Genomic DNA, 25,049 nt, shown 5'->3' on the forward strand with positions numbered 1-25,049 from the left:
CAGTCAAGCCAGCTCATTGTTTCACGAGCTGTATGGCAAGTAGTGTCGTCGCGTTGGAACCAAATGTAGGGGGGATAACGCGCGATATCTGTTGAAAAAACCCTATTTGGAGGAAAAGTATCTCCAATCTGAGGTATCAAAGCCTATGTTAGATGGTTGGACTCACTGATACCAATAAACATTACAAAAGTGATGGACGTTCCCATGGCAGTCGGTTCCACGTTGTCGGAACGACCCGAATTTATATCCGGTTTGTGATGTTACAACAACAACAATGCCAATAAAGTCAAGGGAAAAAGATGTCGATCAGCAATAGCGAATGAAGAAACACTAATAAAAAATAAATTCTTCAAACCGTGTGACTTCACATTATCATCCTCCAGGCGCTCATAGAATGAATCTTTGGTCACATCGTCCTTTTTTTCGTCGGGGCGTGGGCGCAAATGAGCGGGATGGTGAAAAATCTCGCTTTGATGTGGATTATTGTGAGATTCTCGTCCATGTGAAAGACAGTACGACGAAGCCCAACTATAAATCCAACGCCGAATTTGTGCTCTATTACATGGCAGCTATAGTAGACGTCTTGCCTTGCCCCGTCTATCGCATCTTTTGTGTGACAGTGATGTCAGCCTTTACTGTCACGAGGAAATTAACCAGCCGACAGAAGCACCTTCCCTATTAAGGGACCGGATATTCCACGCGCATGCCATAGTCCTTAGTTGGTTTGCAGAGGTCGTCGTCAGAACCAGCAGTTATCATCCGAGGCTTTGTTGTCGCTTTCATTGTGGAAGGATTTTTATGTGGCGCACAGCCAGATATCCTGGGATGTTTCGCCTTCTCACATTAGCGCGCTCGCAAACAATTGCTCGGGAGCTACCCAGAAGATACTTAGGCGAAGCCCGGAAGTTGTGAGCTTCTTGAACCATATGCAGAAGGATCATCCTGACACCTCTCAAGTGAATGGCTATTAGGGACTTTCCCCATTTGCGTGGACGCAAAGTGCAACATATGACATCACGGCCATGCATGACATGATTGTCAAGCTTGGCGGCCAAAATATAGATTATGACATGGAAGTAGTGCTACGTTCCCACGACAGTCAGTAATGTTTATGCTGCTAGTACAAAAACAACAATATGATGTTATATACTGTTCGAATGAAAGACCCTCCAGGTACATGTTTTCAATTTCCGGCTACAAAAAATCGTTTATCATGCCTCTGCACCTTTCACACTTCACGGAAATGGCATTATCAGTAGCATTTTCAAAGAAAATGACCGTAATTGAGCCAAAGTTTCGCGGGTTTCTCGAAGTAGCTAAAGCTCTTCGTCTGTCGGTGGTTCTACTCAGATGACGGCATTCAGAGGTCGGGAGTTTAGGAAGGTGGTAATCGTCTCCCGATAAATGACGTTTATTGTCTATCTAAGCACTGTCCGGCCCAGTAGTTGTCGATTTTTTTTTTTTCCTGGATCTCGCCTCTCCCTGACGCACTTGGGATGTGGATCTGGTTTAAGCAATTGTCTACATGGGTGAAACCTGCGGTAGCAACCTAGTATAAACTGTTTGCTGAGCATTTTGTTGTACTCCTCAACTGGGAGCATTGATCCCTCATTGTGGAGGTGTTGCCTCCTTGTATGGAGCTTTCTCCACTGCCTTTCGCTGGTATTAGGTGACCAGCCAGGAGCAGCATAATACAAAACCGGCCGGCTTGCTTTAAATGTCGGCTGCAACATTTCTTTGCCTTTGCCCCAAGTACTGCCTGCTAGCATAGAGGAAAAGAAAAATTGTTTCTGTGTCAGGGTGCGTTCTGACGGATGCCCATTTTAGCTGCTTGTTCTTTAATTGCCCAAAAGCCAGTTATCACCGCCGTGAGTCTCCAGGCGTCCCTTCGTTTCATGTGTATTAATGTTGACGTTTATTTGAGATTGGAGATGGGTCATAACGTTCTGCTAATTTTGCACGTTGCCTGTATTGTATTGTATTCTTGATTGCATGCCTCACTTGATTCCTCCAACGTAGTAAGAGCCTCGTCGTCCACCAGTGGGTTTCCTCATCCTCGAGACATTGGCCAAGCCAGCGCAGCCGATGTATTTTAATACACTTCACTATGTCCACATCTCGGTATAGCTCATACAGCTCGCTGTTCCGTCGGATACGAAACTTATTCGCGCCTACACGAAGAGGATCAACAATTTTTCTTTCGAACGCTCCAAGTTGTCCATCAGTTGTCGTCATCGTCCGAGCTTCTGCGCCGTATACAAGGACGAGGATTATTAGACATTTGTACAGCGTTGTTTTTATTTTTTGACAGAGGGCTTGACTTCTCAATTGCCTACTGAGGCCAAAGTAACACCTGTTGGCAAGAGTTGCCCTTCGGTTAATCTCTCGGCTGACGTCGTTATGGCTGTTAACACTGGTACAAAGTCCTTCACCGCTTCAAATTCGCGGTTGTCAAAAGTGAAATGTTGCCCAAGAGTCCCCTTTGAATGATTCTCGGTTTAAGCAGCACGAATATTTTTTTCCAGTAGGAGATTAAAGAAATCACACGAAAGGAAATCGCCTTGTTTGAAACCTCGATTGATATCGAACGGCTCGAGGAGGTCGTTTCCGATCCTAGTGGATTTTACCGTAGCGCTCAACGTCATTTTACACAGCCGTATAAGTTTTACGGGGTACCAAAGCCAGTCATAGAGTGATAAGCGGCCGTTCCTGTTTGTGCTATCGAAAGCAGCTTTCAAATCGACGAAAAGGTGGCGTGTGTCGATTTGTCGTTCGTGGGTTTTCTCCAATAGTAGACTTACACACGGAAAAGACTGTGCGGCGGACCAAGAGCTGCTGGTTTGTCCCCGCACTGGGGTTAGAGCAGGAGGGTTGTGGGTCAGTGAGAGAGTTGTGTTGCACCGGTGGGCTCCTGACCGTTGTCGTTTGGTATGTGGCGGTAGTGTCACGTGCCGGCATATTTGAGGATGTAGCCATTGAGGCAGGGGCCGCCTGGTGGCAGAAGCAACACGTGGCCACATACCGTGTGGACCACTTCCTGTGTGTCTTAGGGCCTAGCAGGTCCTAAGATGGCATCGCCCGTTGCACTTGTTACACCTAACCGAGGTGGAGTTCGGGTGGAGCCGTTTGTGGCATATACAGCAATAGAATACTTCTGGTGCAGGGCTGGGTTCAGTACCAGCTCTGAAGAGAAGTATTTGGAGCAAATATGCTGCGAGAGATTGTTCCTGTGACGATAGATTGGGGGTGGGGTACGGTACACTAGACAAGGCTAGTTTACTGGGGCGGCAACCATTGGTCGGGAGAAACCCGGTAACGTAGAACCGGCTGCCATGGGAACGGGTGTGCTAGCTCTTCGCTTCAAGCCTTGAATAGATCTCGGCCATCGGCTCTTGTGATTTTATTGTGTTTTAGCCGCGATATCCCTATTGGAACCTCTTTAAGGTCGGAGTGTTATGACTGTTACGACGCTTTCGAAAGAAAAAATATAGGGTTATTCAATAGGTGCGCTTCAACTTTTTTCCGATAGAGAGGGCGAACGACGCAATATTTTTTATTTTTCGCTTGTCGTTTGTAAACTTCATTAATATAAATTTCATCATGGAACGCTACACACTTGAGCAACGATTGCAAATCGTGCAAATTTTTTATGAAAATAATCGTTCTGTTGCTGCTACTTTAAGAGCATTACGGCCATTTTACGGCCCATTTAACAAGCCGTCCCGTTTTGGGGTTATGTGAAGTCATTGGTCTACAGTAACAAGCCGGCGACCATTTGTGTGCTCAGAGCCAATATTGAACGCGAAATTGCTGGAATTTCGGCCGATTTATGCAAAAGAGTGGTCGATAATTGGCTTCAACGATTGGACTTCGTAAAACGTGCACGCGGTGGTAATGCAAAAGAAATCGAATTTCATACTTAAATGTATATGTTCAAACTCGATAATAAAAAACAAATTAGTTAAAAAAGTCAAACCGTTTGTGTTTTATTCAAAAAAGTTCAAAAGTTGAAGCGCTCTTACTGAAAAACCCTATAGTATAGATTAGTTCCATAACCGTTGTACATTTTTGTTCCGATGAAAAAAAGAATACTGCAATTTTCCGAAGTGTTCTTGTAATAATTGGTCCAGTACCATTTTTGTCGTTTTTATATAAGTTTTTATTAATTTTTCATTAATTTTAATTCTTATTTATTATATTTACATTGCTATTAAACTAATCATCATCTACGTGACTACGAACTAAATTTTTAGTTTTTGCATATAAATACAAAAATAAGCAGTTAATGAATATGGCAAGTAATAGAAATAATCATTAACAAGCGTTAATTAAAATTAGTCGCTAACCAATTTTCTAGAAACAAAAAACTTAGTGCTACAATTACTTTTGTGTTTGTTATAGTAGAAAAGTGAAACATAAATAATACCATGAAGAAAATATTGAAATAGCAAATACAAATGCCATCCAACCCGATCGTCTTTCACTATTTGACTCCCAATGGCAATTCTTCCACTTCATATTTGCCTATTTGCTAAACGTAAGAAAACTATATCTGTATAGATGTGTGTGTGTGCGTGTGTGTGTAGAAATCATGTTGATAACTGCATTTCGTTGCATTTGAATTACATTTCACATTTTCACACATCTTCCCCCACTTGTCGTCCGCCACCTACACTTCCTATCCTTTCACATTTATCGCGCATCCTTTGCACTCTCAGCGCCATAGTACATTTTAGGTCCCATTTGACCGGCTGCACCTTCCGCTTTGATTTCGATTACTTCCACTTTCTCCACATCGATGTTTGACGTTTGACGTACTGGCTTCGGCGATGCTTCTATTTGTTCTTGATGTTCTTGATGATTGTCCTGTTGCAACAGCTGCGCCTGTGATTGCATTGGCGCCGTCTGTGGTGGTGTCCGCTGTACAGTCTCGGTTGTTACCGCTCGACTTGTCGCTTCTTCAGCATTTCGTATGGAATGCTGCGATGGTATGTGCCGTTCATCTAAGTTCGCATCATCATAGTCTGGTCCTTGTGTTGAGGAGACCACAATGGGTTTCTGACTAAGTGTGAGTAGACCATCGTCTTTGTGCACTGATGCTGCCGCCACCGTTGGTAGGGTAGAACTTTCAAAGGTATCTACGCTGCCGCGTTGTGATATATCATCGACTTCATCGTCGATCAGCAAATTACGCTCAGAGCTTTGTTCACTAACGTGCGCATTAATGGCCCCAAGTTTGTTTGGCGAGTTCAGTGTTCTCGGCAATGTGCGCGGATCTGCCACTGTGGTCACTTCTGCATCATTGACGTTGTCGTCGGCGACATTGTTGTTGTTCTCCACATCAACTCCGCCACTGACTTCTTCGCTTTCAATGTGATTGCTCGTTTGTGTGGCGGCTGTTGCTGCCACTACTGCGGCGATTGCTGTTTTGTCCACTTTCTCCTTTTCAACTCGCATCTTCTCTTCCATTTCTTGGAATTTCATTGCTAAATATCTGCAAGGGAGTGAGGAGGCATTAGTAATTGGAAATTGGTTAGATTGGTACAATATTTATGCATACTTATCGACAAGCGGTCCACTGTAGTCTTCTGGGAATTTCGGCGTAAATGGTAAAATGTATTTGTACAGCCGCTCGTTTAGGACGTAAAGTTGTGCGGTTGTGGAGCATTTCACATTGAACCACCAGTCACAAGTGAGGGCAATCTGAAAAATGTAGAAAGCGAATTAGCTTTTTGGTGTCCTAAATGTGGAGGGACATATAGTTGCACTGGCGGCCGCCGTAGCCGAATGGGTTGGTGCGTGATTACCATTCAGAAGTCAATGACAAACCTCCGAGTGTAATTCTGCCATGAACAGGCTCCTTATAAAAAACTATTTGCTGTTCGGAGTCGGCTTAAAACTGTAGGACCTTCCATTTGTGGAACAACATCAAGAATCGCGCCACAAATAGCGGAAGAAGCTCAGCCAAACACCTAACAGAAGGGTAGGCGCCAATTATTGTTTTCTTTTTTGTGGTTATTTGTACCGCATATAAGAATTTGTTTCCGTTCATTTAATGTTTTATGCCCACAGTGCGTATGTTCCTCGAAACCCGCTAGGCCACTGGCGACGCACAGTCTTTAGGTTAGTTAAGAAAATCATATAGTTCCCTTGATTGATTGTCTGGGACCTCGACGGCCGCGTTGTATTTGACGCAGATCATCGTCTCGGCGACAGCCGGGTCTAGGCTTGGATTATTATCCGACCAATTATTTTTGCTTCAGCAGTCTTTTTTTTTATTGTATAAAGAAAATTATGTGCTCTCAACAACAACAACAAAAGTCATGGATAGCGCCGTGGTTTATTTACGGAAATTTATTTCAGGACGAGAGGTTGACTTCGTTGTATGAGGAGCTGGTATTGTAATATTTTCGGTCAAAAGATGGAGGAGATAGAAGGAATCTTCTACTGCACTCCACCTCGTCCGACGCTGTTTAAAAATCCCCGTGAGTTCATGCCTGCCTCTCATTCAAATTCTCTGTGCTGAAGGAGATAGAAGGAATCGTCTACTACAACCTACCTCGACACTTGACTGGAACGTTTCTTCTCTGTTGTTATGTTGATACACAGAAGAACATAACTTATGGTTAAGTACACCAAGTCGATTCCACTGAAAATAGCCCTCAACTTTTAGAGGTAATGATGGAATATATAGGAGGAAAGCTTATAAGCATATCGGTTGTTTCCGTCACGCGTTCCCTTAAGAGGAAGATCCATCAGAAGCATCGGACTTGTGTTCGTTAGGTAGGATGAGAAGAAACTTTTGACCTTTGACGACGGTAAGGGCGCAGAAGGAATGGTGCTAAAGTAAATGGAGAATAATAACAAATAACAGTCGGCACAGGCAGGATAAAATCGCAGAAATAATCGACGTTGAGTAGTCGTAGCATCGCCCAGCAGCTAAAGATCGATCAAAAAACAGTTTTAAACCATTTGCGCAAAGCTGGATTCAAAAAGAAGCTCAATGTTTGGGTGCCACACCAATTAATACCAAAAAATATGATGCCTCGAATTTCCGTTTCCGAAGCCTTGGCCAAACGGAATGAAATCGACTCATTTTTTAAACGGATGATGAGTAATGGGGTCGACTGTGTTTTTGGTGGCAGTTGAAAGGAATTATTTATTATGAGTAGCTTCCGTATGGCCAAATACTAAATTCGGATCTCTACTGCCAACAACCGGATCGTTGGAAGCTAGCGATTGCACAGAAACGGCCAGAATTGGCTAACCGAAGAGGTGTTGTATTTCATCAGGATAACTCGAGGCCACGCACGCCTGTCTACCCGCATTCGGGTGTTAAACCACAACCACCAATACTCCTCGAGGGGCCTACCTCAAGAACAGGTCGGAGCAAGCTCCGAGGGCTCCTGTTCTCCGTTGTACCAGATTTAAGTCTCTGCTCACACTCCGTAGCCAATACCTGTTGAACCTCCATTCAGCTCTGGACTGGTGGCCATACCCCAAATCCCACATGAGTACATCAGGCATTCGCAGAGGACATGCACACAGTACACTCTTGGCGACCCACAAACACATTCCTCACTTACAGACAGCCGCCTCTCATGCAAAAACGCAGTAAGAGGCCTATGTCATTTAAGGAGAAAACCCAGGCTGAAGGAAAATCGAAAATCCGACAAATGAAACATCTCGAATTTACTTATACGTCACAAGGCCTTTGAGACTATTGTCTCAACGGTCTTGCCACTTACTCAACACACACTCATTCAGGAGCCTCTTGCATTCAAAATACCCCTTTGCACATCACCGTTAGATAACCATGCAGCCTGCAGCAGACCCAAATCGAAGAATCCGAAACATTTTAAATAAAGTTTTGAATTTACGCAAAAATAATGGATTTTTTTTCTATTTGAAAACATCTTTAACGGAACAATCCGGATTTATACCCGTTGATGAGCTATCACATCAGCAGTATTATCCAAACATTTTTGAGGAAAATTTAATGCAACGACTTTTTTATAAATAAGTTAGACTTTGAAAGTAGGACAAGCACGACTTTAACCTTTACACCAATACACTTACGAGCATCGCACATATTTTAGCGCATACTTCTGTGCAATTGACTAATTTTTGCCACCTACCTGACTGAAAATGGTACCATTGGGGCAGAGGAATGACGCCTTGCCGCCATTCAAATCGCAATAATGCCACACTTGGCAATTCGTTTCGGGGTCACCGAAGAAGCCCTTATATCGTTGCTCCGCGCAATTGAAATTGGTTTGTGGTATCTCAGCTAAGTTGGGATAATCGATGCCGGCTCGTCCCGTGCTCGGTCCTGGATGCTTGTCTAAACGATGGAATAAATATTAAAATATTTTCACATCATCACAACGCACATTCACTATGATGTCAACACTTACTTGGCAGCACTGGCGACAGTACGCTCGATAGGTCAGGCGCACCACTATTCACCTCTTCACTGCCCGTGCCATAGTCGTAGTCTGGCGAGGCAGCAGGTTTGTCGTGATGTTGCGATGGATTTGGCACAATTGTTTGTGTTTGCTTGAGATTCTCCAATATCATGACCAGAGTCTTAATCGAATTATCAATGTTTTCCGGCGTCAGCGTTCTCGGCAAGTGATTGCTTGCCTGTAGTTTGTGCAATATTTCCGCCAGCGAAGAGGAGCGTATGTCGGGCAATTGATTGGCATCGGCAACGGGCGCAGTTTTCACTGCCACTGGCACTGGTGGATTATAATATTCTGGTAAATTTACTTGTTGCTTATCGTGATGTTGTGCCGGCGGTGGTGGTGCGGCGGGTGGTGGTAGCTTACTGCCAATACCACCCGAGTACTTGTGCGATGGTCTCGGTTTGACTGCTTGTGCTGTGGATTTTATAACATCTCCAAAATTGTATTTCGGTTTAACAGCCACCGGCGATGCGCTCGATTGCGGTATGTGTAGCGGTGGTTGTGGTGGCGCTGGCGCTGTGGCCACGATTGGACGTTTTGTGGCGTAGTTGTGCGACTTACCTGCCGGTGGCAGCGGCTGCAAACGTAGTGTCGGTTGTTGCTTGTAGACAGGCCGGCTGGTGGAGTCGTAGTACTCTTGGTTAATGCCGGCGGGCGCAATCATTGGTGGCGATGATGTTGAAATGACAATAAAAGCATTTTGTTGTGGTGCAGATTTTTGTGGCACAGCCGATGCTGCTAAATTATGTTGTTGTTCATCGTCGAGTGATTGTTTGGGATCGTCGACAATGTAATCGATGTATTGAGTTGTTGGAGGCCTGTGCGGGTGGTTGCAAGTATGTGAATGTCAGATGTAAGAGTTATCAACTGCGAACTCGCAAAAATTTCGGTTTGCAATAATAAAAATTGTTTATTTACAGTAAAAAATATTTTATTACAACTTTTTTGTTTATTGTTTTAATATTTTGTTATTTCCATGGCTCTTTCTCAACCCTATTTTACACGATATAGTTGCCTTACCTTCATATTAAAATGCTAGTGTGCAAAATTTTAGCAACATGCGACCAATTATGTTAGGTTCAAATGGCAGCGAAGAGATTCGACGCGCCAGGTAACAATGAAATGCCGTTTTGAGGCCTTAACTCACAGATGGCTGTGTAAAAATCTGCCAGCGCAGTTCATAAAACTGTTAATGTTTCGAATGCTGTGGTTGGTCAAATCCTGCGGAGAATTATACTCCAACTCTCCAAGCGTGGTTCTGCGTTTCCTCGGCTGCAACTCCTGCGGCCTTTTCAGTAATCATTCTAAGTTACACCCAACCATCTAAGGCTCAGTGAGAATGGAGACGAGCCCTGAATTTTCAGGCCTGGGCAGCGCTAACAGATCGAATGTTCTCTTAATGCTATATTCGGACTATTCAAATGTCCGCTCTCTTCTACCGCTTTGTGCTCATTTATATAAATCACTTTCTTATACCAGGTTTTCTAATGGGGACGGATGGATGCTAACAGGCTGTGGCGGCCATGTTGTTTTGACATCGCCCGCCATATCCATTGTTTATTAAACAGTCACCATGGCAAGTAACAGGATGTCAAATGATACAACTTTATCGTGAATGAATTGAGGTTATGGTTATCTCTCGCGGAGGAAGTTAAATTTGAAACGAAGATTTTGAGCTCGTAAGTCTTTGCCAATAAGCCACAGGCGACGAATTAGAACAGGGGTACTTGAAGTCAATGACCTTTAGAAATAATACAAATTGTCTTTTTGAGAAAAAAACATTCATATATCATAATTCAAGATCCGTCCGTAAATGTCGAAGATATGACGAAAAGCGAAAATAATTCGGCCCTTGCCAGCGACACTAAATTTTTTTCTCTACTACTGGTATAATTTTTTTTAATGTAATAATATTTTTTAATGTAATAACTTTTTAAGTAATAATTTTTTTTAAGTAATACATTGTTTTTTATTCAAATTATTAAATGAATTTTTGATTGTTCTTAGATATATATTTGCGCCTTAAAAGGCATATTTTAAAAACAAATAGGAGGAACTCCAAATTATGAGAATTAATTTGAAAATTCATATTGAGAAACTTCTGTCCCAACAGCATTTAAATGTTTCCTGTCCTCAGGGTTCCTTGAGTTTTCAGTAGTGGTCTTGAGTGGTCTTATGGCCAGTGACTTAGATAGTTATAAATATGATAAAATTTCAACGTCGGTCACTCGAAGTGAAACCAGTTAAAAAGGCCATCAATTTAGTTTGAAAATTCAATTCAGAGGAAAAAAGTGTGAAAATAATACAAAATTAAGAATCAATTTACTTTTGCTCCATATGACCACCTTTTGCCTTGACTATGGCCTTGAGACGGTCCAGAAACGAATCGCAAACTCCACGAATATGGCTAGCAGGTATTTTGGCCCGCTCGTGGACAATGGCTTTTTTCTTGGTTCACTCGAGCTTTGTGAGATGGTGCCGAGTCCTGCTCAAACGTCCATAGTGTGCCACCGAAATGTATGTCTGTCCACGGCTTCAAAGTAACCTCCAGAATTCTTTCCCGATAATATTTCACATTTACCTTGACGCCAGGCTCGATGAAAACGATTGGAAAGCGCCCATCTACGGTTACAGCGGCCCAAAACATTATTTCGAAAATTTTCTCGTCAGGAATTACAATGATCGGAAATTTACCGCTTTCGGCCAAGCGAAGCAACACCTTCGCACTCTCAAGTCTGACTTGTTGCTTCTTTGGTGTGACATCTTGTAAGGCTTGACTGTGAGATCATTTTTCGTTGTGCGGCGGATACTAGGCAAGATATTTTCAGTTCTTTCGCCATTTGATTGGCACTACGTCCGGGATTTCGCTCAAGTCGCTTCTTCACTTTTTGAACCATTTTACGTGCAACAGTCTTTTGATGACCACCTCCATGACGTTTCGCGATGCTACCAGTATAATTGTAACGAGTAATGATGAGATAAACAAAAACTTTATTTATGTTAAGGTGATCGAGCTCACGAACAATCGATAGTTTTATTACGTTTGAAATCCATTACTGTTTTTTTTCGCGTTTACTCTCAGCAAAATGCTTAAGCCGTAGATCAGCTGCGCGGTCTGAAGTTGGTTACACTTCGAGTGCCGGACCCTGTACTACATTTGAAGCGACTACCACTTCCCCCTAACTACCAGCCTATGTACCTAAAAGTACATACATATTCAAATATTCACATTACTGAGTGGTCCTTAAACTATCAGGTCAGCCCATAAGTTCGTGCGTTTTTTAAAGGTGGTTTAAAATTAATAAAAAATATGTTTAAAGTATTTATTCATCAATTATATATTTTCCTTCATTATTTGCAATGTCTGCCCAACGTTTGGGCAAATTTTTAATTCCCTGCTCAAAAAATTGTTTGTCCTTGGAGCCAAAATACGCTTCGATATCCCTTTTTATACAATAGGTTCTTTTGGGGAGTAGTTCTTGTTACTCATAGGGGATTGAAGTTCACGGAAAGGTTATAATCACAAGGTGCAATATCCGGAGAGTATGGTGGATGCGGCATTAGCTCCCATCCGAGCTCGTTCAGCTTGCCTAATGTTTGCCTTGCGGTATGAGGTCTTGCGTTGTCGTGGTGAAACAAAACTTTGCGTCTATTCACTAAAGACGGTCGATTTTTGTTAAGTGTCTCATTCAGGTTTGATAGCTGATGGGAATAATAATCAGCAGTTATCGTCTGGTTTGGTTCCAGAAGTTCATAATAAACAATACCGGCCATATCCCACCAAATAGACAGGAGAATCTTCTTGGGGTGAAGGCCATCTCTAGGGGTCGGTTCTGGTGTTTCATCTTTATCTAACCATTGGCGTTTGCGACCAGAATTATTGTAAAGGACCCATGTTTCATCACCAGCAACGATACGGTTCAAAAAACTTTCATTTTCAAGCCATTGCAACAGCTGAGAACACACATTCACTCTCTGCTGAAGGTTGGCGACGGAAAATCTATGCGGAACCCATTTTCCCTGCTTTGAAACCTTTCCCAACTGAACCAGGTGCCTGTGAACTGTTCCATGCGATGAATTTAACCTCTGAGCTATTATATCGACTGTCAAATTTGGCTCAGCTTCCACGAGTTCGAGCAAGGCGTCGAAGTTAAAGACTTCAGGACGACCAGCGCGCGGGGCATCCTCCACGTCGCAGTTACCAGTTTGGAATTTTTGCGCAGTCCTTACACTCACGATATCCTCTCCGTGAACAGTGTTTATTTCTGCAGCAGCAGTTGTTGCATTTTTACCACTTTTATAAAAAAAATAATACGCGTTCGAAGATTCCATTTTATTTTTTAACAACACGTGCTTCTATCCGCGATTAAAATCACTTGTTGAATGGACAATATATCAAAGAAAATATAAATAGTTCCGTTGTATTCCGCGAATAATTTTTTGTATGCAAAAATCGTACAAAAGTGAAATTATGGTTAAAATATGCACGAACTTATGGACTGGCCTGATATTTTCCCTGTAATTTACAATATTTAAACTACAAGTAGCAGGTAAAGCACTATACTGGGTTAAGATAACTCTGAGAAGATGACAAAAGTCGTTCAGGGTTTGATCCGAGTACTGTTTCGGTGGTTCTATATTTTTCCAAAACCATCGAAAGCGACCCCTATCAAAACTTATTCCACTCCCAAGCTTGAAATCCTCTAAATGACGGCGTAAGCGTGAATATTGAATCAATCCAACTGTGATAGTGTAATTATAAAGCAAAATAAAAAAATGATATTCTAAATAATGTTTCCATTTTCCAAAACATGAAAAACATACTATGAGTTGATTTATGTAAAGCCTTTGATGAAAGAATATTTTCATTTCGAATTATGGAATTTTTAATATTTCAATTCCATAAATAATACTTTGGCGCCAATTAGCAAATTTTACATTCTCACACCACCAAAACAAAAAAATAAAAACTTGTTCGATTATGTTTGCATGGAATATTTACTTACCCTAGTCCGTTTGTGAATTGCGGTTGTTGCCTATAGACGCCACCACCTGCACTCTGCCCCACCAAATGTTGTTGGTGCTGTTGTTGCTGATATGCATCTAATGCCTCACTAACCAAAGTGCGCACCGGTATTTTTACAACTTGCTTAATCGTAGCTACATTCGTTTGCGGTTGATGATTCGGCGGCACAGGCAACTCTGGATGTGGATACACGGCATGCCTTATAGGGCTGTGTTGTGGATAGTTGCCTTGTGTGTCCACATCTAATTGTTGCTGATTGGATAGAGGGGCAAAGGGCGACGGCGTGGGTGCGGCTGCTGGACCATCATTCTCGCTTAGCACAACAATTTGCGATTGCGGTTGCTGTAAATGCGCCAACTGCTGTTGCTGTTGCTGCTCATACTCTGACTGCTGCTGCTGTTGTTGCTGCTGTTCTTGTTGTTGTTGTACAATGAAATTTTCACGCTCCTTAGCGCGGTCACGTTGCTTCTGCTGTTGCTTATTGTAACGTATGCGCTGCTGTAAATAGCGAACGTATTTTTCCTGTGGCGTCATTGACTCATCATTCAAATATGTGTAGGAATCGTCCTGATGCAGTATTTCCTGCTGTTGTGGTGGTTGTAATTCCTGTGTCGTGTCAGTGCCGTCGAAAAAATTCTCCGGTCTAGGCGACTGGAAATGCGGATGTTTTTGGCGAGGTCGCGTTGAATGGCGATGAGATTGCTGCGTATGAGAATGCGAATGCTGATGGGGATGTAGATGTGCATGTGTTTGTTGTTGTTGTTGTAGTTGTAGTTGCTGCGATTGTTGATTCGCGTTGCTCAGTAGTGTGTCTTTTTGCGGTGTGGTTGTTAATGGATGAACAGGTGCTGATGCCTCATTGATTATGTGATAGGTTGGGCTACAAATTACCACATACAAAAGATAGATAATAAGCGAATGAGAGGCTGAGAGCCTGAGAGCATGAATGGGTGTGTATGAGTGTATGCGATCGCGATTTGTGGTTGACGATAAGTGAAATTGTGCCGTTATCTCAATAAGAACAATATGAGTAATGAACTGTGTTAAATGACGCTACAGTTTATGCTATTGGCTATATTCTACTCCCATGCAAACACATTCACACATACACACACATACATTTTGGTATATTTGTTGCGAACCGCTCATGTGCCTCATTGCTGTGACATTGCCATGAACGGTAGGAGACTGCAACGGTATGCAACGAAAGCAATGCTGCAATTTACCCACACACACCGCCAAACACACATACACATGCATATACATAGATTCATACATACATACGCAAGTATTATCGCTGCAATTTGCCGTGTTCGCCGGTAGCCATTTATGACATGCATTTTCAATTTGCAGTTGTTAAATTAATTTCGTCAATAACTGGAGTATGAGTGACCTACATGCATGCACACATACACACATACTTATGTATGTATTTGCATATATATTGTGAACATTGGTGGCCATAACCGTAAACAGCGACTGGAAATTGCATGCAAACCATGACCATTTGGCGTGGCTTTTAAAGCGCCTACAGATGTATGTATGTGTGTGTGTATGCATGTACATATATGATTATATTATCTTCAATATGCGCATACAAATATATTTTTTCTTTGTTGCACCTGTTGCTTGCCAGATGAAATATTTTTTAACTGCATTTAACATTGACTTGCTTCCATTGCATTGGCGATTATGCAACAATCTTATCCAATAATAATTTGCATGCCATACTCGTACTTGAATGGAAAGCATTTTTTCAAGGTCAGCAGAAATTGGAATACTTCTTATATACACATATGGTCCTTAAAATGGGTACACTGTCTTTATCTATCGATTTTAATGTGCCGCTCGAAAAAATTTAAAATTATTATTGAAATTTCGGTTTGTTTACAAATGGCATAACTGTTTCGTTGTAAATTTCAAAGGACCGTTATATTGAGTTTCGTTATTGATTGCACAGATTCGGTTATTTTCATAAATTGTAATTTTGCATAGCCACTAAAAAAGGTACTTTGCGGATAACTCCTGCATTTTAACTAAATGAGTGGAAAATATTGAATGTAATTGATTAATTTATTTAAAAACTAATAAATAATATGAATTTCTTTGAAAGATATGGAACGGAGACTTGTTGTCTATCTTCAAAAACAAAAAAAAAAATCGTACAAAGTTTTCGCTGAATCACTTGGGCGGTCAAAATGCTGTTGTTGTAAATGCTCTACACCCTTGGGAGGGAGACATTAATATTTTTTCCGATAGCCAAGCTGCAATCAAGGCACTGTCGTCGCCGTATTGCAGCTCTCTTCTCATGAACTCCTGTAAGGAGGAACTTAAACGTCTCGAACGTGCAGGAAACATTTCCCTCATCTGGGTTCCTGGGCACAGGAATATAGAGGGAAATGAAATTGGCGATGAGCTTGCCAGGAAGGGGGCGGGAGAACCGGATCCAGCTGCCCCCTTCTCAGACATCGGTATCCCCTTGGCCGTCGTTAAAGGGAAACTACACAACTTCTTTCTAAGAAAAGCGCAAGACAGATGGAGGTCTGTCTCATCGTGTGCCATTTCAAAAGCACCATGGCCTCAATACGATATAAACAGAACGCTTAAGGTGATGGGAACCCCCCGCCATTCAATTTCCGAACTCATTGCGGTGATCACTGGCCACTGGGTGATCGGCACTCATGCGGAGAAGCTTAGAATTCCGTACAACCCCCATTGCAGAAGCTGTGGGGATCCTGCAGAGAAAGAGACTGTGGAACACTTTCTTTGCAAATGTCCGGCTCTGGCGGCTAGGCGCTTGAGATTCCTCAGCGTCCCCTTTGGGGATGACTTGATGAAATTCTCCAGCCTAGATCCCTTTTCTCTCCTCCGCTACATCAACAGCACTGGATGGCTGTAGACGGTTTTATCTCCTCCCTTAATCCTTTCACAGGTAGTGGTCCACATTATGGTATCAAAACGGCACGTAAGTGCTACTTGTAGTGTACCTGGGGTACTCTTGCCATCTTACCTACCTACCTACCTACCTCTACACCCCAGAAATCGGCAGAACGTCATGGTGACAAGAAGAAAACGACTTGCACTGTTGATAATTTAATTGCGACTCTTTCATCAAAGGCCATTGCAGCTTCAGTTAACAACGTATGTAGTATCAGCGGGAACTGTACGGTGTCGATTGTAAAACATGAAATTACCTAGCAGAATAGCTCGACAAGTTCCTTTGTTGAAACAAGCAAATTTAAGGAAGGGGCGAAGTTTTGCTCAAAAGCACAATTCATTTTGTGGACTAGTACGACAAAATGGTATGACTTTGGAGCGCTGAAACAAAGATAAATTTATTTGGAAATGATACTGGGTTAAATTTGAGACGTCCTAAAGGACAAAAGTTCTCAGCGGTTCACCAAAACAAAACAGTCTAGCGCGGTGGCGGCAACATAATGATTTTGGGATGCTTCTCTTGGTATGGAGTAGGACCTATTCTCCTCATAACCAATAAAATGGACAAATTTATTTACAAGGAAGAACTTCAAGAAGTGATGCTAGCACTTGCTGAGAAGAATATGCCACTTCGGTGGCTTTTTATGCAAGATAATAACCCAAAACGGTGCTCAATGTTAGCACTTGAATCGTTTTTACAAAATAATGTTACAGTTATGGATTGGCGAAGCCAGTCACCTAACCTAAGGCCCATTGAACACCTTTGGGGAGATTTAAAGAAGCGAATTGGAAAGGAAACATTCAAAAATAGCAAGAATTTATGGCGAAAAATCAAAGAACTAAGAATTCTGCTTCCACTGAAAGCTGTCATAGGATTTTCAATTCTAGGCCAAATCGAATACAAAACGTCGCAGGCAATCACGGTGGACCCAGTGGTTATGAATTAATAAAAAAATAGTTATGGATTACACCTCCACAATTTAAGCAGTATTTTTAATAAAATCACTAAGTTCTTTTCGTATCGCAGCTATTTCTATTTCGTACCAATTTTAATGATCACTTGAATATTTCCTTTGTTCCTCTCTTCACTAGTGTAAGTTAATGCTTGAATTATTATAAATCTATGAGAAAAAAAAAACACATATAAGTGAATATCTGTTATTATTACATTAATAAAATATCATTTTCCTTGTTTAATGACCGTATGTGTATGTCTGTATATATTGTTTATATTGTAGTCATTTTTATTCAATTATTGAATTTAATTACTCAGAACAATAAATTTAATTTTTTATTGGAACAGAAAAGTTAGCTCAATGTCCTGAAAGCACTTCATGAGTAAATACCACTTTTGTGGCTCGTAGTCTCGTACGTCAACTTTTTTTATGATGATGAAAATGAAGGTTTAGAAATCTTGTCATATTTTGCGATTCAATTTTTAGTTTTGCGATTAGTGTGTGCAAATAACACACCGAGATCTGATATTATTGCCAAAGTTTTGTAGTAGACTTTTATGAAGATCATTTGTGTGGAACATTTTAAACTTCTAGCTTCCCTTTTTACGTGTCAATCAGTGGCACACTTTATCCTCCTGACACCACAGACTAAAGCATTTAGCCCACATATGCATATGATTGCTACTTTTTAAAGCTAGGCCCTGCTCACTACTACTAAAACACAATAAAAAAATTATCTCTTCCCTTTTACTCTCGCTGGAACGTTATTTACTTTTATTGCCTACCAAATGAGTGAACAAAATAAAATCTATGCTAACTGTTAAGCGACGAGCCTTTTCGGGTTCCCAATCAATGGCTTTATAAGAATTTAACTGAAGGTGATAACTACGGGGTCTTACGAGGTTATACGAATATAATGCTGTAAATCCAACAGACGATGTCTGTGAGATGAATGAAGATTGTTTTTATACATCAAAAACGGCTTAAAAACTGCACGGTTATGCTTTGAGATATTATAAAAAATAAAATAAAACTTTGAAAAAAAAAAAATTTTAACTTAAAAAAAAAAATTACTTAAAAATTGGCGCGTACACCCTTTTTGGGTGTTTGGCCGAGCTCCTCCTCCTATTTGTGGTGTGCGTCTTGATGTTGTTCCACAAATGGAGGGGACCTACAGTTTCAAGCCGACTCCGAACGGCAAATATTTTTATGAGGAGCTTTTTTCATGGCAGAAATACACTCGGAGGTTTGCCCTTGCCTGCCGAGGGGCGACCGCTATTAGAAAAATGTTTTTCTTAATTTTGGTGTTTCACCGAGATTCCAACCTGCATTACAAAAAAAATATATAACTGCAAAATAATATAAAACTTTGAAAAAAAAATTAAATTAAAAAATTAAATAAAACTTCCAAAGAAATTAAATTAAATAAAATTAAAAAATTAAAAATAAAACTTACAAAAAAAAAATAAAACTTAAAAAAAAAAAATAATAAAACTTATAAAAATAAAATGAAACTTTGAAAAAAAACAAAAAAAATTAAACTAAAAAAAATTAAATTAAATAAAACTTACATAAGAAATAAAATAAAACTTAAAAAAAGAAATAAAACTGAAAAAATAATAATAAAATACAAACCAACCAACCAAACATAGAGAAGAAATAGTATAAAACATAAACAAATAAAATAAAATTAAAAAAATAAAATAAACCTTTGAAAAAAAAATTTTAAAAATCATTCAGCCTTAATTTTCTCTAAATTAAAAAATTAAATAAAACTTACAGAAGAAATAAAATAAAACATAAAAAATAAAACTAAAAAAAAATTAATTTAAAATAAATAAAACGGACATAAGAAATAAAATAAAACTTAAAAAAAGAAATAAAGCTGAAAAAATAATAATAAAAAACAAACCAACCAACCAAACATAGAGAAGAAATGAAATAAACCTTTGAAAAAAAAAAGATTTTTAAAATCATTCAGCCTTAATTTTCTCTAAATTAAATAAAACTTACAAAAGAAATAAAATAAAACATAAAACAATTACACTAAAAAAAAATCTTGGGAAAAAATAATACTAAAAAAAAAATTAAATTAAATTAAATAAAACTTACATAAGAAATAAAATAAAACTTAAAAAAAGAAATAAAGGGAAAAAATAATATCAAACTTGGAAAAAAATATAAGGCCCTGAAAAAGTATTAAATTAAAAAATTAAATAAAACATAGAAAAGAAATAAAATAAAATTAAAAAAAATAAAATAAACCTTTGTAAAAAAAATTTAAAAAATCATTCAGTCTTAATTTTCTCTAAATTAAAAAATTTAATAAAAGTTACAAATGAAATAAAATAAAACATAAAAAAAATAAAACTAAAAAAAAAAATAAAACTAAAAAAAAAAATAAAACTAAACAAAAAATAAAACTAAAATAAAAAACTTAAAATAAAAAACCAAAAATAAAACTATTCGGCCACTCAGCTCATGATCACTCTGATGCTGATGGGCCATCATTCAGCCTTAATTTTCTCCTTTGACAAATGTATCTCCTTTGGAAACTTCACTTCACTTTTATGTGAAAGCAAAAAAAGGCAACAAAGTTAACTGCAAATGGTTGCACATAAAGGAGTGCGAGTGCTATTACTTGCAACATATTTAATTCCCCCAAAACGCACCCAACACTTAATGTCAACCAAATGACGGCACTAACGCCAACATAACGAAGAGTACGCTTCAATTGGTATTGTCATTATTTGTATGGGAAATGGCTGAAATAAATTTTACCTTGTCGTTGAGTGTGGAATCAGTGCTGCGCTGGCGGCGCTTTCCGTTGGCAACTCTGCTTGTTGAGGCGAAAGCGCGGCTGATGGTGCGCCTGTTGCAGTAATGTATTTTTGCTGTTGCTGCTGAAGTGCCTCGACGGGTATGTCCGGGGAGGTTGGCGTATATTCGTTGCTGATTGTGGGATTCTGCAGTGGAACTGGCTTGAATTGGTGTTGTTGCTGTTGTGGCAGATTGACTGGCTGCATCGGTGGCGACAGATCATCAACTAACACTACCGTCGGGTTGGCATAGCCATAATTAAGTGCGTTGGCATCATGATGGTTATTGTTGTTGTTGTTACCGGAGATGATGGCAGTGGCGTCGTTGCCGTCGCCGCTCACTGGCGTGTAAATAATCGGTATAAAATGTCCGGGCAGTGTATTTGATGGTGTAAATGGTGTTAAATTGACTTTTGATTGTTTTGGACGAGTTTGCTGGCGAAACAACAGTGCCGGTGCGTGTTGTTGTTGCTGCTGCTGTTGTTGGTGTTCTAGTTGTTGTTGTTGTTGCTGCTGTTGTTGTTGCTGTTGCTGCTGTAGTTCATATTGCGGCGTAAATACTGGCAATTGCTGTTGTTGGTGTAACGGCTCTGGCACAGCATTGTGACGAATCATCGTCTTCTGACGCTGTGGCGGCGGCAAATGCTCATATGGCAGCTGTTGCAATGCTGGTGGCTTTGTGGGCGGAAAATGTTGTACCGTTTTGTGCTGTGAATCATTTACAACATAATGAATTTAATTTTCCCGTTAGTTAAACATGGCAAATGCCCTAAACCAAATTAGCTTAGCCCTTTTTCACTTACTTTATGTTTGATAATCGGTGCAACTGTTGGACCCGGTGGTCCGGGAGGCAGCAAATGCAATATAGGCACTTTGCTGCCTTTGGTATTGATCGCCGATTGGGATAGTGGCGGTGGGGAGTGATGTGGAACGACTGTTGGCGTTGGACCTGCAGCATAGGGTAGCTGATGGTAAACATCGCCTGCACTTGGCAGATAATGCTGTTGTGGCTGTGGCGCTGGTGCATATGTCAAGTCTCCATTGCTCAAGGTGCTGGGCGGTGGAGCGCGTAAGTGCATGTACTCCTGGGGCACGGGTATAAGGCCACCGACGGCGGCTGGTGCTAAATGACCTTCCACGGCTATTGGTTTGGTATATTTGGTGGCGATTGGGTGAGCACTTTTGGGCTAGTGGAAAGAAATGGAATATTTTCAATGAAAAGTTTTTCGAATTTGGGTTGTACAGTCATGGAAAAATACTTAAGTGAGTATCGCTCTCAACATTTCATACTTTTTTTGTAAGAAAATCGCTTAAATGTTTTGCGTATTAGGTTTTATTTTATAAATTTAAAATATTTTCAATCTGTATCAGTCTTTTTATCTAAGAAAAAATTAAATTTTTTTTACATCATGTACAAAAGATAGGTAGGTGAAATGGTTGAAGTACCTGGCATTCTGGCATTCCCTAAGTAGGATTAAAGCTCCGTTTTGATACCATTATGAGACCTTCAACAGGCAAATATCTACAGCCAGCCAGAGCTGCTGATGTAATGGAGAAGATTGATGGGATTTAGGTTGGCGCACTGCCCCAGGCTGTCGAAGAAAGGAGCACCTACTGACCATAATCGTCTAGCTGCCAAACCCGAATATTCACAAAGAAAGTACTCAACAGCCTCCTTCTATAAAAAGTCCCCACAGCTTCTGCAATGAGGGTTAAATGGAAAGCCTAGGTTTTCCGCTCGTGTGCCGATCGTCCAATGGCTGGTAAACACAGCTACGAGTTTGGAAATTGAATGGCGTGGAGTCCCCAGAACTTTCTGTGTCTTCCGTTTATTGTATTTGGGCCAAAGGGTTATCGAAATGCCATATGAAGAAATGGAGCTCCATCTTGTCTCCGCTTTCCTTAGAAATAAGTTGTGGAATTCCCTTTAATAACAGTCAGCGGGATTCTGATGACCGGGTAGGAGGTTTCTGATACCAATTCAGTCTCCTTCCTCACAAGCTCATCACAGTAGTTTCATTTTCCTCTATGTTCTGGACATCAGAGAAAAGTTACCTACACACCTAACTTTAATTACGAAGCCGCAAAATTTAAGGAAGAAATTACTGAAATAAAGTGCGAACATTTCGCCACGGATAGTCAATAAGACCCATCTTCTCGCGAGTTAAAAAAAAACTAGCATATCGAGTGTTCGATTGAATTTGTCTTCGTTTACTGGTTTTATTCCAAAAATCTCCGAGATCTCTTTTTGTGCAGGGATAACCAAAAGCAGTCTACATAATTGTTGAAAATTGCCTTAGCTTCCGCCTGGAAAAATCTCGCGAGAATGGACGGATAAAAGCGTCTTTTTAAACTCACAAAGCTGCTAATTCAACTACATGAATGAATGAAAATGAGGTTCGCACTTCAACCTCATGGTCGTTTGTGCCCTCTGCTCATCAAAGTGCCTCATTCAAACCTAGTTCTCTTAGTAAACCTAAGATAGAGCTGGGTCGGGGTAAATGTATGCGTCATTCTTCCGTCCGATTTATCTCAGTCTTCTTCGTGCTGTAGCATCTCATTCGAGAGGAAGGTGCGCTAGAGGCTCCGGGGACAGGTCGCTGAAATAACAGGAGTCAGTGGATTGTATTCCATTCCTATGCAGATGGCTACGCACTTACATGAACATTCTCAGCTTATTTTTAGGGAGGGTTATAAGTTGAATCAACCATTAAACCTCCTCATTAAGCTCTTCTCCGTCTGGCGTTGCCCCATAATTTGGTGCCAGCTCACGTCTTTTTTGCCTTCGCTCTTCGCTTCTAAGCTTCTTCTTAATGGTGTGGTGTCCCATAGTGTGGCGCCGTATTAATAACGAGTCCGTAGGTGCTCTAGCCAATGCATCCGCTACTTCGTTCTCAAGTATGCCCTCATATCAAGTAAGGCAGATGGGATTGTGTATCTTTAGAAAATAGAATTTTTGATGCATTCACGGACTAATGAGGACTCAACCTCAAAGGATGGCAATGCCAATAGTGCCGCCTGACTGTCGCTCAGAATGTCAATTCGCTCATTCCGGAGATTTCTGTGTAAGTTGACGATCTCTGCACATAGACAGACCGCATACACTTCCGCTTGGAAGATGTTGGTGGAAAACTCCTCATCGACACAGACCGCTTTGTTTTGCCGCCATATATTTCAATGCCTATGCCTTCTGATGTCTTCGAGTCGTCTGGAGTTTCCTTTTAAGTACCGGTGAACCCCTGCTTACTTTATCGTCCGGTTCGATCCTGCACTTCTACCCAAAATTAAAATCCTTAGTGATGATATCATCCCTGGGTGGTAGCTGGGCAAATGGAAATTGACGGCTCCATGTTCTTGGGTGTGAATACTTATCTTTTATCAAAATCTTCCCTAGTTATACTTAGTTATACCTTAGTTATACCTAGTTATACCTTTGGTTACTAAGTAAATACTTCAGGCGGTATAAAAATCTCACTCGATATCTATAGATGAATGACTTTGAAGAGCCCCCCTTCCAATGAAATTTTCCTTCTCTTATACGCCCGGCGGCAAACAATTAAGTGTAGTTCATTGTCAAACAAAAACCATATTAGTTTAATTTTCACATTTTATGCAAAAACTAGAAAAATTCCACAAACATTGCATCCCAATTTCACGGTTTTTAAGAGAATTTTTGTAAATATTTTTGGTATGCAGTTTTAAGCTTATAAAATTTTACTACAGTGTAAAGTGCAAGTTTGAAAATGGCAAAAAATCTTCTTGAAATTTTATTTTATTTGTCCATAAAAATGCAGAAAATTATAAGGAAAAATTTATATAAACTCGCTCGGAATTTTAGTTCCTGTGAATCTGCAGGAAGAAAATTGGAGGAAAAAAGAGAGACCGACCAAGAAAGAGATAGCTCGATGGCGTAGAAACAGACTTAAAAGCGATGAATATTCGTATTTGGAGAAATGAGGCAAGAGAGAGACTGAATTGGAGGATAATTCTTGAGACTGTGAAGCTAAGATGGAAGGAGAGAATTTGCAGGCCGCTGGATGCTTCTGATTTTATGCTTGGAATTCTATTTTGAGTCTCTCTTTTTTAATATTTACTTCTTCTTATTAAGATTTTTAACTCAGGCGATGATTATTATCACGTGATAAAGTTTTTAAATATAAGAACGAGCATTCATTTTCTGATGCGAGAGTTTCATTAATTTAGATATTTTCAACTTAGTTATGCACCAGTAACAAAAGAATTTATTATTTTTTTTTTTTCAGTTGAAAAAAACAAAATATATTATTTACTAGAGCTTCCTTGCTTAGAAAAAAACTAAAACAAATCTAAAGTTTTTTGAATGATGCAATTTTTTCAAAGTCGGCTGACTTTTTTGACTCTGATTTCGTCATTATTGTACAATTTAAAAAAATCTCAGATTTCATATACTTGCCAAAAAACTTTGCGTTACTTTTGGATTAGAAGCTTTATGTGTAGAACAACTTTTAGTTTTACCATTCGATCTTCCAGCTCTGCGATAAAATCGTAACCAACTATTTTTACTTACCCCTTGAACCGCGTATTGCTGATTGATGGGGAAGTCTGGTGGCAAATAGAAAGCCATGTAGGGTATCAAGCGACGATTGCGTTCGGAAGCACTTAGTATAGAGTCGCCAACAGCAGTGCCATTATCCTTGGCAAGTAGAAGATTTTCACGGAGCAGAGTTTGTGTGGTGTTACTTGTTTTCGGATCTGGACTGACCTGTATACACTGGCCATGCTTGGCAACTAGAGCTGGAAGAAAATAAAAAATAAAATTAGTGAAAAAATTAATAAAAAAAAATTGATAAAAAAATAATATTCG

The 25,049-nt window shown here is 40.1% G+C and overlaps 1 protein-coding gene across 1 annotated transcript; it reads right to left on the minus strand.

Annotated features, from left to right (window-relative positions):
* Positions 1–4,190: 4,190 nt before the first annotated feature.
* LOC128855657 (daxx-like protein) lies at positions 4,191–25,049 on the minus strand (the record flags this gene model as incomplete). The annotated part of the gene is made up of 8 exons (XM_054090737.1): positions 4,191–5,494; positions 5,561–5,703; positions 8,139–8,344; positions 8,418–9,286; positions 13,475–14,374; positions 20,169–20,914; positions 21,010–21,393; positions 24,753–25,049. Coding segments are annotated over 8 exons (4,347 nt in total), but the record flags the coding sequence as incomplete, so codon positions are not given.

Source organism: Anastrepha ludens, chromosome 2 (genome assembly GCF_028408465.1).
Source record: "Anastrepha ludens isolate Willacy chromosome 2, idAnaLude1.1, whole genome shotgun sequence".
Taxonomy (NCBI): Eukaryota; Metazoa; Arthropoda; class Insecta; order Diptera; family Tephritidae; genus Anastrepha; species Anastrepha ludens.